General features: G+C 44.4%; 1 protein-coding gene across 1 annotated transcript in view; it reads left to right on the top strand.

Moving 5' to 3' along the window:
- Positions 1-18,656, top strand: part of ADAMTS17 (ADAM metallopeptidase with thrombospondin type 1 motif 17) — a gene marked incomplete at its 5' end in the record, with an annotated part of 153,568 nt that overhangs the window by 55,654 nt on the left and 79,258 nt on the right. The window contains one exon of the mRNA XM_031059652.1: positions 391-496. Coding sequence (XP_030915512.1) covers positions 391-496 — 106 coding nt within the window. The remainder of the gene's footprint in view (positions 1-390; positions 497-18,656) is intronic.

The raw sequence follows: 18,656 nt of genomic DNA, 5'->3' as shown, positions 1-18,656 counted from the left end.
TCCTGCTGCCCTGCTTCATTCTGAAAATCAGAACTTCATTTAAATGCTTGCTCAGGCTCCTTCACTGCATCTTCTAATGCTGTAGTAGAGGGTATTAGTAGACAAGTTTAGATGAATTTTTGGTCAGTGAAATTGAGACAGTAAAATATGTTTTCCAATAAAAGCAGTGGAGGTGAGTGTGTTTTACTTATTTCCTGTCTGACAAAACTCTGGACTGATTCTTCACTAGGATGAGGAAGAAACTACTCAGATGATCTTGTATGGAAACTGCTCTAATATTTTTCATGCTAGTTGCATTTTTGATCACTTTGGTTGTTACTGCTGTATGTTTTGAATGAATGAGCTGTTTCACTGGTTCTGATGGGAACATTCTCTGTTTTTCTGTTGCAGGAATTGCTTACCTAGGAGGTGTCTGCAGTGCCAAGAGAAAATGTGTTCTTGCTGAAGACAACGGTCTCAATCTGGCATTCACAATTGCACACGAACTTGGGCACAAGTAAGAACTTGTCCTTCTGAGTCCTTCTTTTCTTTTGCCACTTTACTTTTATTTAAAGCCAGACAAGTGCAATTACTAGAGGGGCTTTTTGTTATGATTTCATAAATGTAGCACATTGATACATAACCTAATTTTCAGGAGGCTTATGTAAATACCCATTTTAGTACACAGAAATCTTTCTAGCTGTTCTTCCCCTGTTTTCAGCTTTCTGTTCTGATTCTGAGTAGCACAAAGAGGCCTCAATATCTTAAATGATCGACAGTAATAGAGACAAATTCTGATTTTCTTTGCTGTGTAGAGTAGGTCCACAAAACCAACATGAGCTTCAAAAATCTTTGAACTTGCTAAGTTTTCTCTGAAGTTCAGGTGTCTGTGTCAAGGACTTTAATAGTTAAATAGTTTGGTAGTGGTTTCATCTCTGCATGTGAAGTAATCTGCTGTGACTGGAATGGTAAACATCAGTATTTTGGAAATGCCCTTAAGCAGAATTATTTGATCAAGAGAAAGAATTCCTATAACTTGATTTATCAGCTCAATCACACCTAAGTAAGACACTTTGAACACACTGGAAAAAGCAGGACAGAACGTGACAAGTCCTGGTCAGGCAGCAATTTGCAGGATGAGATTACTGGGTACTTTCTGCAGGTGACTTTGGAGACTCTTTAAAGCTGCCTATAAATATCCCATGGGCAGAAGAAAATAGAATTGACTGGAAGAGTCAGCTGCATGCTCTTAGTGCAGATAATGAGTTAACCAAAGGTCAGCTCCACATTCCCTGCTCTCCAGTGTCACTGCACTTACTCATTACACTGATGAGCTTTTTCCCCTTTCCATTGACATCACTCTGGTTGCAGTGTCACAGTTGGGCTGTGGAAGGTGCAGAATTAGGGCCAGGAACAAAGTTGTACAGGGGGCAGGACTGTGCCTGGGGGGTTTTCAAGCCCTCTTTCCTTCAGCCTCTCTGGATGTAAGGTGGGAAATCCCAGCTTTGTTCCTGCAGTAAGAAGTTTTGCCTGAGGTTTTTCTGCACCCTTCCTGCAGCTCATGTGTCTGGTGTATCTTCTTTTCCTGCAGTAAGAAGTATTTCACAGCTAAGTCAGAGCCAATGGAGCGTGTTCAGGTTCTGGCCAATCTCATTCCATGACAAATAATTACTTAATGGCAATGTGTTTCAAAGTTGCATGGAGGATATTTAGGTTACCTACCAAAAATGAATCTCCTGTTCACCCTCCAGTGACACCAAAGGCAGCTGAGCCAAACCGAGGGTGGTTTCAGCAGAAATGAAGGACATTTGGTTTTGGTTTTATTTAGATTGCATGCCAAGATGTTAAACTGAGCCTAAACTTAATAACAAATTAACCTGTGGGTAATGCTAAGGGAAATTCAGCACTCATCTTTGGATGGGCCAAGAGCAAGAGGGAAAAATACTTGAGCTGCAGAAAATCCAGCTGTGTGAAAGAGTGAGACTGGTCTGCTCTGGTGTTTGCCAAGTTTCTCAGCAGAGCTGACAAGCTTCCTTCTAATAATGCCTTGCAAAAAAATCCCCATCATAAATAGGGGATGTAATGCTTTCAGATACAGCTCTCCATCTGTGCAGAAAATTGCCAACTCCATTTTCTTTTCTGAGGGCAGTTTTGGTGGTAAGGCCACAGTGTCTTTGCTGGTTTTCTTTCTTTGCCTTCATCTTGGAAAACTATTTCAGGAGTATTGGAGGGGTGTGGGGGCTGTAAGGGCCAGTTCAGGGACCCAAGGCATGGGGGTGATGTGGCTCTGTGAGGGCACGGGAGCCAGGGGGGCTCCAGCTGAAGGTTGTAGAAGCTGTTGGGAGGATTTTGCTGCCACAAGTGTTTGGGGACATGTTCCAGGTTATCTTACTCCACAGGGAGCTGCACTTCTCTGTCACACATTGGGGCAAACCCTTCTGCCCCCTCTGCCTTGCCACCAGCAGCCTAATCAACCCCCAGTGATGCCAAATCAAAACAGAGGGGGGAAATGCCATGTGTGTCACCCCCCAGCCTGAGCAACAAAATCATCCCTCTGTGCTGTCACTCACCAGGGGCCTGGCTGCTCGTTTCAACCTCTGACTGGTTGTCTGGTGCCTTCTGGAGGCCAACAGCAATCTTTCCATTGTCCTTACAAGGTGTCAGGCCTTCTTCTGGTGTTGAGCTGCAGTAAGATGCTCTGAGCAGTCTTGTTTCAGCACATCTTGTGCAACTAGAAGAATTCTTTGCAGACTTTTGAGTTTTTGAGTGAAATGTAAGGAAACTCATTGCAGACGTGAACACAAAGAAGCTGACATGAGCTTTAAAAATGAAAACCAAGGAAAACTAGGTGTAAGTTTCTTAATTTAAAATAAAATCCAATCAAAACTTACATCCATATTGGCAAAAATATAAATTTTGGAGAGCCATAATTTTGAGCTTTATTGAAGTCTGATTTCCTTATGAGTGTAGAAAAGCTGAGATTTATTATTCTTTCCTTAAGACTAACAAATGTCTGTGGAGATCACAAGCCCAATTTGGCATTCACAGATAGTTTCTGATGTGGACTTTGGAAAAAGTGAATGGATTACTAATTGATGTGTCAGATTCCTAATCTGCCACTAATGTCATTTGGACTGACTGCAAAAAACACTATTCCGGACAGCTGTGCTGTGAAAACATGGAGACACCATTAAATAGGTCCATTAGGATGAAATTGGTCCTATGAAAGTTGAAGGATGGAAGTTCATCTTTAGGTTTAATCTGTGAGCTGTTGCTTGATGATGGGGTGAGCGGCATGATTTTGTATTTAAATCTCCCAGTCTGTACTGATAGTTTTGGTCCATGGACGCAAATGGAACATCCATCTGTATTTAGATACAATTTTTGCTACGAAGGATCCAGGAGAAGAGTCTTGCTGTTACAAAAAGGTGACAGGCAGGGAGCCCAGTGAATGTGTATTGAGGCTGCAAATCATAAACTTCTACCACACAAGAGAGGACCCTCAGCAAGCCTTGTTCCTTCAGTCAGCTGGGTCAGCAGTGGATGTCTTCTAAAACAGCACACTTGAGTGTACCCAGGGTTTGTTGGATTTTATCCAGGGTTTGCTGGGTGGGATCCTGACCTACACCTGACGCAGAGATCACAGTGGTCTCTGAAGTCGTAAAATGTACCAGTCTGAGGTCTTCATATTATAAACATAATATGAACCCTGAGCATTTCTTACACTCATCTTTCCTCAGAACTGCAGGGCAAGTCCATCAGTAAAAGCCTAAACCTGCCCTACTTTTGTCACCAGGATCCTGACTGGTGCCTCCCTCCTCCTCCACCTCCATGAACTGCACCAGCGTGAGGCTGATCTGAGATTCACACCCCAAAGACCACCCTGAACAACGGACTTGGAGAAAAATAGTGCCACTTCCCCCCCTGCACTCCTGTTATTTGAATCATTTGGCAGTGACTTTTTTTCCCTTTTTAAGTCCTTCTCCAAAGAAAAAGTCAAATAAGTTTTTGGAAACAAAAGCTGGGATTCATGCGTGTATCCGTTTTCCCCTTGTGGAGCGGGCGGGCTGCAGCCAGGGGTTTTTCAGGACAACAATGCCAGCTTTGTTGCAATTGCTGTTTCTTTCAACAGCCTCAGCTTTCCTGTTGTGGGATGGGGGCAGGCTTGGGTGAGGAGGGAAGATTCCCATTCATGAGCCAGAGGAACCTGGCACTGCCTGGATGGGGAGAGAATGGCCCGAGGTGGTGTGGCTGGGAGCCACGCTGGGGCAGATGCCCTTAGGAAAGGGGATTAAAATCAACTGACAATAAGCAAGGAGCTGCCTCCTGCCAACAGCCTGAAACCACACGGCCTCAAACTTGAAGCTGAAACAGATGAGGACAAAAACCAGTCCAAAGGTAAAAGCCCATAATGCACAAACCAAACAGCTCAGGGCTTGGAGTCAGACAAAGAGAAGGGTTTGGAACCAGCAGGTTTCTCTCCAGTGTGCTTATTTGCTTTAGATGTTAGGTATTGATAGCTGTAGCTTGGATAAAATTACTTCAGGGTGCATAATTCTTTGCTGCCTTTGTGGAGTGTCTCAAGCATCATGGTGTTGCAGATGAGGGAGAAGCACTCTGGCTGTTCCCTCTGTGGCCTGGTATTTGTGCTGATGGACTTGTGAATAACATTGGCCTCCCTGGTCAGTGTAGCTCTGCACCCAGCAGAGAGACTGATGCAGATGTGCCAGAATGTGAAAACACTGTGGGCTGAGGAGTGGCCCTGAGCAGATCCCAGAGGTGCACAGTGATGCCCTGTAACAATTTACACCAGCAACCCAGTCCCTGTGGTGCAGCTAGTCAGAATGCCTGAGAACCAAGCAGGAAGTTGTCCCCCTTCTCCCCTGCCCCACAATTTATAAAAAATTGGTCATAACACATTTTAAAAATGACAAGTTTCATGTGGAAACTGAGCACCACCCCAGTAAATGTGACAGATCTGTGCAGACAGGTAATCCTGCAGAGTGCACACTGTGCTGATAGAAACCCCTTTCTTTTTCTGGATCAGCCTGTCCTGCCATTCCAGTCAGAGCAGTGCCAGCAGCATTGGAGCCGGACAGCCCAAATCATGGTGCTGGGGCAAAGGCAGTGCTTCTGGAAGCCATGGAGAAATGGAGGGACCTCTGCTAAAAATTCTCTCCTTTTATCCTGGGCTTATAACATTCAGGTGCAGGATGTGGGAACTGAGAAGCTGTTTTGGAAGAAATAATGCCACCAACCCTCTGTGTTTTTCAGAGCAGCTCAGCACAGTCTAACCCTTGAACTCAGGGTTCTACCAGTGGAGGCAGCTGAGTGTAGTTTCTGTCCTGGCTGATTTTAAACAGTAACCCTGTTTTTCCAGTAAATCTCTCACCTGGGCTTCTTTTTCTTTTCTGTGTTTCTCTGAGTTAGTCCCACATTTATCAGGCAAGTTCTGCCCGACCTGAATTTCTGTGGAACGTTTTTCTTTGTTGCTGTTGCAGAAGTACACTGATGTGTCCTCAGTTATTTCATACCTCCCAAAAGGCATGAAAACCAACTTAAGTTGTAGAATCAAACATGCAGAAGCACCAAAGTCTCAGTTTCCGGGCTATCCAGACAACTTCAGTTATAACTCTGCTCCCTCTGTACTGCAAATGAGGTCAAATTCCTACTCACAGGGCAGGATTTCAGCATGTACTTAAAGACTTTACTTAAACACGTGCCCGCAGGCATCTTATTCACTCCTGTGAATTATATTTTACTATAAGAGAGCGCTAGCAAAGAGGTGCCCATCCTGTGTGGCTGTAGGGTAACAGCCAGTTGTGGATGGCTCAGGGATGCAGCTGTGGCTGCCAGGATCTGTCCAGTGGCTGGACAAACCTCTCCAGTGGCACTGCTGGCAGTTTGGGTGTAGATCCTGCCTTGTGCTGGGGAGCTGTGGTTCCCTTGGTGCCTTCATAAAGCCTGTGTGGCCCTTCTGACCAGGCTGTGTGTCAGAACTCACATCTCTGCATTTGGAGTGGTGGAAAATCAAGGTCACTTGGATCCCAGGGAGCACTGGAGCCAGAGGCAGTCCCATGCAGGCTTTATTCTTGCAAGCTCAGGTATTACTGACTTTGCTACACCAGAACTTCCTGAGTAGCTGGGGAGTTGCTTTCAGGCAGTGCCTGCCCCAGCTCTATTCTCCTGGGGCCAGAATCTCCTCTTGAAATCTCCCGGGAGGATGTGGCTGTTCCAGTACATTGCAGTCTCAGGAGTACTGGGAGGGACTGGCTGCTGTGTGGACATAGCCTGGGGCTGGCCAGAAATGCTGGCAGCAGTCTGTACCCACCCTGGAGTTGCTAATTTTATTTTCTGCCATTTGTGTTGTAAATCTGTTGAGGAATGTCTCTCTCTCCCTGTTCCCAGGCTCCCTTTTCGTGCTCCCCTCCTCCCAGGTTTCATTCTTCTTCCACAGATAATTGCAAGCACATTTTCACAGTTAAGTTGCCCTTCTCTGTAGAACTCCAAAGGACATAATGGAACACTGCCTATTTCATCAGATGTGCTGTACATCAGAGTGGTATGATCTAAGCAAAGCAGTTATTTAATAACAGCTTCTGATTCACAGAAAGAATAGGTATATCCTAACATTTCAGATGCTTCTTCCACTTCTGGTAACTCACTGAGGGGTCTGTTTTAGATAAAACAAATTATTATGATGTACCTTAGTAGCTTGATAATGACTTTCTAAAAACCATGTCCTAAGTTAGTCAAAAGGACGCAGAGATCAAAGACAGATTTAAACATATTAAAAACACAATCAGTGGAGACTTCTGCCAGCATGGATGATTTGACCTGGGGAAGGAGGCAGTGGTGGAGCAGCACTAAACAGAAAGTGTGTTGGCCCACTGTAAGGTAGTACAGGACACCTAAGCAAGTCCCAGAAACAGCAGATCCCTGTGGTATTGGCCTTGCCTGGGCAGGTTGTTTTTACAATGGCAGTGGCATCACACAGAGAAAAAATTAAAATAAGAAAATTAGGTACAAAAATCACACAATAAAAAGAATATTGGGTAGGAGAAACTGAGAGGTTTGGTAGTATTGTGCTCTGGATAGACCTCGGTTTGGGTGGTTTTTTAGTTTTATGTAAAGCTGCAAGATATTTCCAGATGCATTTACTGAACCTGCTAATCCTGGCACAGTAGCAGGGTACCTTCCCTCTGTCATGATTATCTGTTTTACCTTTGCACCATCCAAATTTGATAGTTTATTTACAGTACTGGAATGTAATAACATTGGAACTGGGCGTGGGAATCTCCACGTCCCGTTGCTTTCTGCACTCTTGTGGCAAACATTAGTTCTGGGCAAGGGTTTCTTGCTGCTTTGTGGAGGATCTCTGTGTAATCCCTTGGGAAGCAACATTCCCTTGCAGTCCCTCTAATTTCTTTGTTTTTGAGCATCTTGTACAGCTTTACTTAACATAATAAAACTGCAGCAAACAGGCGAACGACAGCCATTTAGAAACACAATTTTTGTTTAATCAATAGCTTTGTAGCTTTGCCAGCTCTGCCTTTCTTTTTGAAGGCTTACTCTGCTGAGTAAGCCAGGGCTGTGTTAAGTAGCTGGGCCGTAATGATTTGGCAAACCTTGCATCTGCTTCCTGCCTCGAGGGTTCTGGTTTCATACTCCACTGGCTTTGCTGGCAGCAGCCTGGTGCACCCAGTGACCCAAAACATGGGGACAGTACAAATCCCCATTGTGCAGCCTCCCACTGCACACCAGCACAGGAAATATTAGGTTTGTAAGTGCCATTTACCAAATAATAATTTGTTTTTATACAAGGGCAGTGATCTAGATGAAATATTTACTTTTCCACTAGCAGTTGGGTTCCAATAGCCTGTAACCTGTGCTGTCTGCCTGGCCTGCTGAGTTCAACAGGTTCCAGGTGAAAATGACTTCCCGAGCTGGGGAAGGTGATAAATCCCAGCCTGTCACTTGGAAAAGCCTTTGGTAGTAAGTCAGCAGCAGCAGCAGCAATGCCAGTGGAAATGTTGTTGCCTCTCAAATGTGGTTCCCTTTAGCTGTTACGTCAGTGGAAGGCTGTGCTGGGGTGGAACAGGGTTGGCTGCCTCTTGGCCAGCAGTTGTGTTGGGAAATAAAGTGCAGCAAAAAAGAGTTTACTGGAGAAATGAAGTAAACAGGCCTGCTTTGTTCTCAGTGATCCCTTTCCATTTGCAAAATCCTCCCTACATCAGATACCAGGCCTGTTTCCATTGCTGGATCCAGCCCAGCAGGGAGTTTGTTGTTTACATCTTTATTTGAACCCCAGTTTCCATAAAAAAGAGAAGAATAGCCCGCAGTTTTCTGCTTTTGTTTTTGCTTAGGTGAAACAAATCAAAGCAAAAGGAATCTGATCATAATGATTTGCTTTCAGTTGCTTGAAAAGTTTCCCTCCTGCTGGGCTTTAATTAGCTCAGGGCCTTAAAAATGAGTATTTTTCACTGTACCTTTCTGTATTTTTCACTTCTTTCTGTGCCCATTGGGACACTCATCTTATACACCACATCTTATCCACATTTGGGACAGTTTGACCTCTCAGAAGTTTCTCATGTCCACCCTCTGGTAGCTGTTTCTCACCTGTCAGTGACAGTCCAAATCCTGCCTGGCTCTTCCTGCTCCCTGCTGGGCTCCTTTCCTCCCACCCTGCTGTTTGCCAGCATCACTCTGGAGACAGCTAATGAAGTGGCAGCTTTCTAATCTAGCTTTTAAATATTCATTTTAATTGCACTCAGTAAAACTAGGCTGCAGGATAAAGAAATGCTCCCTAGAAACAGTTTGTGCTGCTTGGTTCAGGTAGTCTCTGTACTTAGGGAAAGTGTCTGTCCTTCACAGGAAAAACACAGCTTCCTTTCTTCCTCCTGAAAACACAACCAGCAGCACTTTTCAATGGGTGAATTCTTTCCTGTCTGGTTCCTCCTTTATCTCAAGTAAAGCTGCTTGCTGTGTAACGTGGGGTAGATTTAGTCCAAGAACACAGAACTCTTCCCTACTATCCATCATGAGTCACCATGGTCAGAAGTGGTCAAAATTTGATAAAAGTGCAGATTGTCTGCATTTAGTAGCTTTAAAGAAATGCTGCAATCTGGATTTTCCCACAGGAGCATTATAATAATGACTTTGCCATCAGCTTTCCTGCCTGTGTGCACAAGCATCACTCCATTTAAAGTATTTATTTTATCTCTTTCTCCATGATTTCACTGTTATTGACACATTTCCAGTACTAATTCAGATATGATCCTGAGGGCTTTCTCCAGTCAGAGAAAAAGCCAACTTGTTTGCTTAGAAAAATATATTCATATTTTCTTTTTAAACATTAAGTACCACCTTCCATACCTGCAGCTCTTTCTGAGCTGTTTATGGTGTGTGTTGAAGTAACTTCACCAGGTTTGCCAAATGTGTGATTGCAGGAGCCCCTCTGAGCACAATGAACAGAACAACATGAGAAAGGCTCATACCCATCTGCAGAAAGCTATCACCAGTTAAATGACACACACCCTGCTCCTCTTGTCAGCTAGGGACCCTCTAAAACAGTATCTTCTCATGAAAATAACAGACTTTTTTCTTTCTCTGTAATTTGTTTTCACATTAACATGTTCAAGCCGAAGTTACTCAAAGCAAGTGTATTTTAAAGTCACTTTTTACTTTCCTCATGTTGTTTCCTTAGACAATATGGAAGCAAACTTGACTTGGTTAGCATTGAGGTTTGTAGGCAACCAGGCACACCCACTACCCAAAGAATTTCACTTCAGTGTTGGTCTGAACGTATCATTGCCAAATTGCTTTGATACCAAGCCATAATTTGCAACATTCCTGTTGGATATCTAGTCTCTCCCTGCTGATAAAAGGAGTGAAACTGAGATAAATTGCTGAACTTCTACAATCATTTACAAACAGCCAAAGCCAGGGGGTTCTGCTATTATAAATTATTTTACTAGCTGAACCATTGTGAAAAATCCCAGGAGTTTAGGGAGCTGGTGTATGGGAGTGCCACCATTGGAAACAAAATTTTAGAATTGGATCATGTGTTTCCTGTGCAGCTTTTTTCCTAGTCAGTTCTGGTGTGTTTTTCTCATTTTTGGAAGCAAAAGAGCCCAGAGATTTGTTACTGTCCACTGCAGTCACCTGTTGTGTTGGTGGATCAGAGCAAGAGGGTCACATAAGGATGGATTTCTTCTTGCACTGAATCTCCAAGCCCACAGTGATTGACAATGTGGACCAAGAGAGAGGATGAAAAATATTTCTGTGAAAAGGACTTCTGCTGCTCTGAGAGCCATCAAACACGTACCCACTGCCTTGTCTGGGGACTGCAAAACACTTGATGCTGGTAGAATTTATACATTGCATTTACTTCACACCTTCTTGTCATTTGATGTTGGCCATCTCCTCCTTCCCACCTCCAGGGATGGAGAATTCATCTCCCAGTGTGGGGCAGGCAGCCAGCATTCCTGACTCCTACAGTGCATTCCCCAGGCTGTCCCACTTCCCCAGCCCTCGCCTGGGGGTGGCTTCCTGATGGGGCAGAGCGTGGGACATCTGGGCTACTCGCGTTGCACGTATTTGGCAAATATTCCACACCATCTCTCCCCTCTCCTTGCTTTTCCTTGAAGGGTGTCTTGTGTTGCAGCTCTGCATTCAGGTTTGGCACTTTGTCATTTACTGCAGTTGACTGGAGGCTTTCAGTGGTTTCACAGGAGTTGTGGAAAAGTGATTGCACACAGAGCTTCCCCTGGGGTTTCTGACACTCTGAGTGACAGGGCTGTCAGTGCTCACTGAGCTTTTGTCTCTCTTCCCTCGTGGGTGGGAAATCCCACCCAGCTATCCCAGAGTTTGGTCTTTTTTCCACCCTACAATTTATATTCCCTTTTCATCTTCTGAGGAAATGCATGTCACATTTTCGGGAGGACTCATTCTCACCCACTTCAGGCAGTGCTGAAAGCAAACAGCTTGTTACCCTTCAGCTTGTTCCTTCTGCTGTGCCCCGGGGTGCTTTCCAAAAACAAGGAGCTACAGATGGAGCACAGCAGTCTCTGTGCAGTGAGCAGTCCTTCTCTGCCCACCACTGGTTCATTCATAGTCATTGTGCTCCTTCTGCAACACTTCTCTGTGTTCTGAAACCAGATTAAATTAAGTGAGAAAGAAAGAATTTTGTGTGTCCAAGAAGTGGATTTAATCACTTGGAGGGCAAGGAAACAGCTTAGTGCAAACTTTTTCATGGAGGCATCCTCAGATAAATTTATTCTTACTTTGGGGTCACAGCTCAGCTGTGATCATGACAAACAGCCAGTGTGAGACAAGTGATTCCCACAGAGAGTCACTGATCCATGTTGTACAGTGAATGCTTTTGGATATATTTATATTCAGCTCCTCAACAGGGATTGACTGAAGGAATTAAAGCAACCCTTGACTCCTACTGATGCTGTTGTGTCAGAAATCTGCTGTGTGTTGTTGGCAGGTATGAAAGAATGTGTGAGGGTGTAGAAATGCTCAGCATGTGGTTGGATGCCTGCATGGAGATGGGATAGTGCTTTAAGGAAGGAGGAGAGATTCATGTAAGATGCTAAATGGACCTTGGAAAGGAGGGAGTATTGACATCAGAAGGCAGAAGGGTGTTTTTCTGAGGTAATGCTACCTCTTCAATGCTGAGTTTCTGCCAAATTTATTTTTATATATATTGACCAACTTTAGCATTTTGTTGGACTTTGTATTTGGTGGAGCACTCCTTTTTCTGCCCCTGTTGCCTCAGAACCTGCCAGCTCTTAGAAGAAACTGTGAAGCTTTTTTCAGGAAAAGGTATGCAGGGGCCACATCCTAGAAATCAGAAGCAGTGGAGGGAGGCCCTTGGAATGGTGGGTGTTCAGTTGCTTTGCAGCTGGATTCCTTCATCTCACCAAAGGTGCTGGAGTGCATCAGGCAGTGCCTGTCCTGCTGTGAATCCCCCACTCTGTGGTGCAGCAAGGGCTGCTCAGAGAGAATCCCACGAGCAAATGTCTGCTGGAGAAAGGAGTCAATGTGAGCATGGGATGCTGCTGGGGAGAGGATCCTAAGATGATTCACCCTGTTCCTCATGGCCTTGGTCAGGCTTTGGTCAAACCATGTAAAGGTCTGGTGTTTATACCAGTGAGCTGTTGAGTGCAAGGCCACAGTGGGTGTGCCTGCTATGTCATTCATGTGCTGTCTGTCCCTGCCATGTCTGTCTCATGTGCTTTCTATCCCTGCCATGTCACTGTCATGTGCTCTCTGTCCCTTGCAGCACCAGCTTGTATTTTGCTGCCTTCCAGATTCCAAGGCAAAAGAGCTAATTCTTTTTAAATGAAAACCATATCATAAAGGGCTGGATCTGTCATGCAGCTGAATAAACCACAGCTTTCCACACTGTTATTCACCATAGGCGTTCGTGTGTTCTCACTCGCTGTTGTTGACTTCTTGGCTGCTTGATGAGTAGATAACCATATAAAATATCTGGTTACTTCATTATTGGAGAGTGACATAAACTTGGTTATGAAAACAAGAGTCCAGTAGTCATGGCTCCCTTTAAATGTTGACTTTCCTGATTAAAAAAGCCCCAAAAGTACAGCACCCATCCTGAACACCCCTGTTCTAGATAACACTGTGTACACAATGACCAGCCTTGGTTACTTCAAATGCTTTAAGTAGGATCATCTCCCTCTCTTCATCACTGCTCCCCAAAGTGTTCCTGACAGTTTCTGAAATAGTCAAAGCATATTTAAGAAACAGTGTTTACATGTTTGAAAAGAAGAGGGTGAAAAACCTGCTTTCCATTAAGCCAATGGCCTCAGTGGCTGCTGGTTTTATAGGAAGGTTGCACAAGATGTTTCCTTGCCTCCTCCATCAGTGAGAGCTCAGCTCACCTCAGCATTTTCACTGGATTTGTTTTTTTGTCCAAGCCTCCCTTGGCCCCCTCTGACATCTCTGGCCATCTCTGCCTCTCTTAGAGGCATCACCTTCCTGGGTCACCCTCTGAAAGTTACTGTCCTCACTTTGCCCTGCAGCTCCTATTACAATTCCAGCTCAAATGAGCACCCCCGCTTCACTCCTTCCTCTGTTAAGCCTTTATTCTCAACTGGATGGAAACCTCATAACTTGCAAGATGATCAGCATTTTATATTGAAATGTCCAACATGTTGAACCAGTTCAGAAGTAGGCATCTTTCCAGTGATGCAGCTTCAATTTCAAATGTTAATAAAAATTCCTAACATTGAACTCAATTTGGGAGTGGACAGCTCACAGGCTGGATGATGTGGAGTGCTGTCTCCCACTCCTGCTTCAAACCCAGCCCAAGAGCTGTTGGTGTGCACCCTCTGCTTAGATTTGAGTTTAATGGCCATGTTTAATGCTCTCAGCTGCCAGCCACACATCCTGTGTCACCTCCTTCCATACCAGCGTCTTCCTTTGTGCTTGACATTGGATGCACTGCAGAGATGGGATTCCCTTCTCAAGCCTTCACTGAGACCTGATAGGAGGTAGGAAGGGGAGGAATTTTGTCCTTCATATGGAAAAAGAGATGGCATTTGTGCGTGTCTAAATAGCTGTCCTCCTGTAGGGCACTGTCATTCTGCCCACTCTGACATGCCAGAGCAGGTAAATTACATCCCCTTCTCCTTTACCTCTCCCACTCTGCAAGGATGTTGTTCATCTCCCCTCCTTTTGCATTTATTTTGCTCCAGTGGGCTTTAGAAAGAAATCTTGTGCTTAGTCCTGGCTCTGCATTTAATGCTGGATTACTTGTGGGTGAGTCATGGCAAGCTGGGTCACAGGGAGTGACTTCTCTCATATTCTCTTCTGAGAAGGTCAGTGGTGACATGCAAGGCTGGTACTGCCTGGCTCATAGCAATGTTCCCTTGCAGAAACAAAGCCTTTAGGAGAACATCTGCAGGATAAGACTTGTTACAGGTAGAGAAAACATGCTGCCCAGCAATCAAGTGTCAGCCAAAAATGTAAAAACCTTAGTGGTCCCACTGAACTTTTCACTCAGAGCATGAGATATCTCTGCCTTCTCCTGTCCCCCCTGTATTTGGGGTACAGCTGTCATGGGCTCTTTGCTCAATTCTCTGAGGCCATGTTGCTCTGCAGGGCTGGCCCCAAGGAACTCTTCCTATTTAATGTGTTGCTGGGCTTACACAGTTACAGCTCTTTGTGAGTTGGTTCTTTGGAAAAGCTCCTTTGGATTTCTTCTGTGGGAGTGAGAGACAGCCTATGTCCTCATTTCCTTCTTGGCAGCTGGACATCCTCCCTGCCCTTTGGAGAACTGGTGGCTGAGGTAAGTGCAGTTGTGTGGAGAGCAATCAATTGTTTGTCATGCATATTTAATAAACAGCTGGGGTGACAGCCAGGACACCTTGGGTAGCCTTGATAGCCATGAGTTTCTAAAGTGATCCAGTGTTTGACTCACGCTGAGTTATTTGCAGGCACATGGAATGGTTTGACTTTCAGAGGGAGGTGATGGAGATGGTCTTACTTCGTGGCATTTCCACATCTGTGTGTCTTTTTTTCGGGCTTCCCTTCTTCATATTTCTTTCTTTCAGTTGCTACCCTTTTTCTGAAGAAAAGTGCTGTTGCTGCTGGTATTTTCTGTCAAACTTGCCTTTTGTCCCAGCTTCATGTCTCTCCCTGCTAAGGGAGAGTGATGAAAACAGTCCTGGGGATTTGTCCAGTGGTCTCTTACCAGCCAGAGCTGCAGCTGTTGAACAGATTTTTCAAGCATCTCCTAAATCAGTTTCTCCCAGCCCTTGGCATTATCCTCTAGCTCAGATTTGGGTTTTCTATTGAGGGTCATAGTGGCTCTGGTGAAGATTTGTGTACGTGACCTCAAGAACATTGAGGTGCAGCAGTGCATTGGATGCAGTAGGAGGCTTTCCACAGGCTTTGGTGCACTTTGGCTCAGGTTTGTGAAGAAAAACAGGAAACACTGGGAAACACACCAAGGGTAAACAGAGCAGTTTAGTTACATTAACTGTCTAGAGGAGAAACTCCACAAATGACCCAAACAAACAAAGCAAGTGCATTCGCTCAGCATTGCTGTGGGAAAACACAGGGCTGATAATTGAGTTTAGCTTAAAAGAATTACACAAGAAATTGGCCAGCTCAGGCCCAGAGTGTAATTCTGGCATCCTGACCCAGTTCTGATTGCTGCACAGGCTTCAGGGAGGCCAGAGCTCCCAGAGACTGCATGCTATTTTTTATTCATAGCAGTGCTACTTTAAAGCCTTGCTCTCCAAAAAAACTGCATCAAAGAGATCTGTTGTTGCTGCCTCCCTGTGTCTCCTGATCAGATTTGCCTTGCTGTGATCCTGTTAACAGTCAGGACTCACACTGGTCAGTCAGCTTGTTTCTGGCCTCACACATGATGAGCCACAGTAAATGTGCTGCAGGACTCCTCCAGCGAGGCTGTGGTGTCTTTGACTGGTAAGCAATACATTATTTATATTAGGAAAGAAGCTGGAGTGTGAAACCAGAGTCCCAGGGTGCCTACTCTGAGTAAACATTGAATAAAAGGAGTTGAAGAGCTGACAGTCTCAACTGTCCTTGCTTGCCTTTGTGGAATCTCATTGTGTTCAGGAGGAGAATGTGATGAACTGAAAGGATGAAGTTTCCCGTGGGGTTGGGATGGAGCAGTGACTGTGGTGGTAACAGCACAAAGGGAAACTGAGTCCTGCTCGTCCATAATGGCTCTGCTGGCTTTGTAAAGGGTAACAGGCAGCATCTGTTTGTGGCTTCTGATAAAATGGACATTTATGTCTCAGGGAGCACACAGGGCAGTGGGTTTGCAGGGCAGTGCAGTGTCATTTTGACATTGCTACTTCTAATCTAAGAGCTTTTCTTATCAACTCTTTGTTCAAGATCAGTTCATGTAAGAATAGAACTTCCCAAGGCAGAATATTTCAAGAGACTGATTACCTGCTTCTAATTCCACGTGAATTCTGAATAGCAGGTAAGATTAGATGGTCACAAATGAAATGTAAACTATTGATTCAGTTTGCACACACACTGCTCTGTCCCATTTTTTTTCTGTTTAAAGGAGGGGGACTGTTCATTAGTGAAAAGAATCAGCGTGGCATTGCATTTACTGCTTGTTTAGGAAAACCTGGTCCCTTTGATGTAGCCGGAGACCCTTGAACTTCAGAAAAGAATGTGTTAGCATGCAAGGGTATGCCTTAGTCCTGCAGGTCATATAATCATTTTCTCAAGTGAGTCATTGTAAGGTAAAGTAGATGCTGAGAAAAGTTCTGCATTGCCAATTAAAACAGGCTCCAAAGGTGTTGCTGGTTTCATTCTACCAGAAACTCATCACTGAGAGGCCAGGAGGGGTTGCCTGTGTACCTTGAGGCCAGATCCCAAGCTAATATAAACTGGCAAAGCTCTTTTGCTTTATACCAATAAAGGTATTCCTTTCAGGCTCAATTCCTTTATGCTTGTGACTTTTAAAAGAATTTCTGTTAGGAAAACAGGAATGATTCAGAAATGGGTAGATTTCCACACAGGTAAGAATTGAATGAATTTCAGAAGAAGCCTGTAAATAACTTGAGGTGTGAGTTCTGATTTGTTCTTTATAGAGAACAAATTTTATCTGCCTCAAACCCCCTGTGAGACAAAGCTGAGTAAAGACTGGCAGCCTCAGCATTTGTCCTAGGCAAGACATCTTCCATGAGATCAGGTTTAAGATAAAGTTAAGGACAGGAATGTACTAATTGGTAAGTGCTACCCTTGTCTTTTGCCAACAAAACCTCACTTTCAACATATTTGACAAAATATAATTGAAGCTAATCAGAAAGCTAAGGCATTTCTTATATTAACAACCCTAGGCTAAACACTAGACTTTTGTGGAAGGGATAAAATCAGGGATCCTAAAGCACTTGCAAAGTCAAGAAGATGATTTGTTTTCAGCCTTTTGAGATGGAACACCTGATGTGCCAACCAGGGGGCCATTCAGGAAGGTGCCAGATCCCATCCCACAGAAACTGAATAGAAACCCAAAAAGGACCCAGCTTTGAGTGTCAGCACTGTGGCAGTCACAAGGCAGGCAAGCTGCAAGAAACCTTGGAAATCTGCCTGGTCTCCCTTGGAAAAGTTATCAGGATTGCTGTGTGCCCACGAGCCTTCAAACTGGCATTTTGGGGCAAGCTTTGTTCTGGAAGGTTCCTGAGAAGCTCACATCCTTTACTTCATGGTGCTGAGCCCTTCCTTTCCTGAGTTTTAGGAACACAATCTTTAGATGGGCTTATTTGCATTGGAGAAATACTGCTGGAACTTTCATCCTAGTATGTGAGGAGTTTTCTCTGTGTAGAAACAACATGGGTAAAATATTTGGAGTGAAACCCAGGCTGCATTGAAGTCAATGGCAAAACTCCCATTCACTTCAGTGGAGCAGGAATTTCACTCTTTACTGTTTTGAAGTTAGAGTTACTAATAGACTGTTAGATTATTCCTGCATGCATCAAACAAAATGTGCTTGATGTTAATGTTTCTGCAGTGTTCAAAAACCACAAAGGTTTAAAAACAAGAATAACTATGAACTTCTGAGTCTAAAAATTACATTGAATGTAGTTTTGCTAGAAATAATAATAATAATGTCCCTGGAGATAAACCTAAAATAATAGACTCCACCATATAATCTTCTCTGTAAGCTAAAAATAGCAGAGATGGTGGTTCAATCTAAGCCATAATTATCAAAGTGCTGAAGTGGGTTTTGGTTCACTGCTACTAGAAATGGATGTCGTGTTTGGGCTCTGAACAGTCAAGTCCCACAACTGGGGAGGAGCAAAGCCAAGAGCACAGTCAGAAAGCAAACAGGAGCCTCAGATTTGTAGGGAATCAAATGGTAAAGGGACTGCTCCTGGCTTGCTCCAGCCAGCCAGCTGGAGACCCAGTGAGTTCTGTATTTTTAGCCCCAAACTGGTGATGTTTTGCAAGAAGGTGACACTGGCCATAGAAGGCACCTTTATTTTGAAAGTAATTTTCCATTTCACTTTGGAATGGAAGGAGGAATGTTACTGTTTCAAAGAGTTATTACTCTGTTTAATTCTGGAAAAGGGTTTTAATATTCATTTTGAAGTAGGATGGAAAAGTCTTAACACACTTTCTCTGCCAGGCAGGTTGTTGTGAGGGGCTGAGGGTAGGACTGAGTGTAGCAGGTGACCTTGGTCACACCTTTTTCCCTGGTCACAAAGTTTTACCTGCAGCAGAGGAGTCTCACCTTCCCTGCAGCAGGGATTTGTTCTGAACCTGCTGTAGCAGCCCAATGGTGAAGACTCCCCTGATGACAGAAGGGTCCTGAAGGGGAAGTTAGATGGAGGTTGAAGTAACACGTTTCTGTTTCTGAGTGCTTTTGGAAATCCTCACTGAATGTGTTTGAATTCCTCTATGTGTTTATACAACACAGTCTGCTGTTTGTTTAGATGGTTTGTTTTGCTGAGTAGGTCCTATTCTGTCCTTGCTGAGATGGGCATGGGGCAGTCCTGGTGCTTGTTTGGACAGTGCTTGCAGAAATGGTGCTTGTCTTTGCCTCAGGCTCCAGTCTAAACACTTCTGTTACAGAGTCAGAGCCTAATTTAGGTTGGAAGGGCCACTGGAGATCATCTGATCCAACCCACCACTCAAAAAAGGATCAGCCTCAAAGC

Source organism: Geospiza fortis, unplaced genomic scaffold (assembly GCF_000277835.1).
Source record: "Geospiza fortis unplaced genomic scaffold, GeoFor_1.0 scaffold2, whole genome shotgun sequence".
NCBI classification, from domain to species: domain Eukaryota; kingdom Metazoa; phylum Chordata; class Aves; order Passeriformes; family Thraupidae; genus Geospiza; species Geospiza fortis.
Note: the sequence above shows the minus strand (reverse complement) of the source record. Positions and strands in the feature narration are given on the sequence as shown.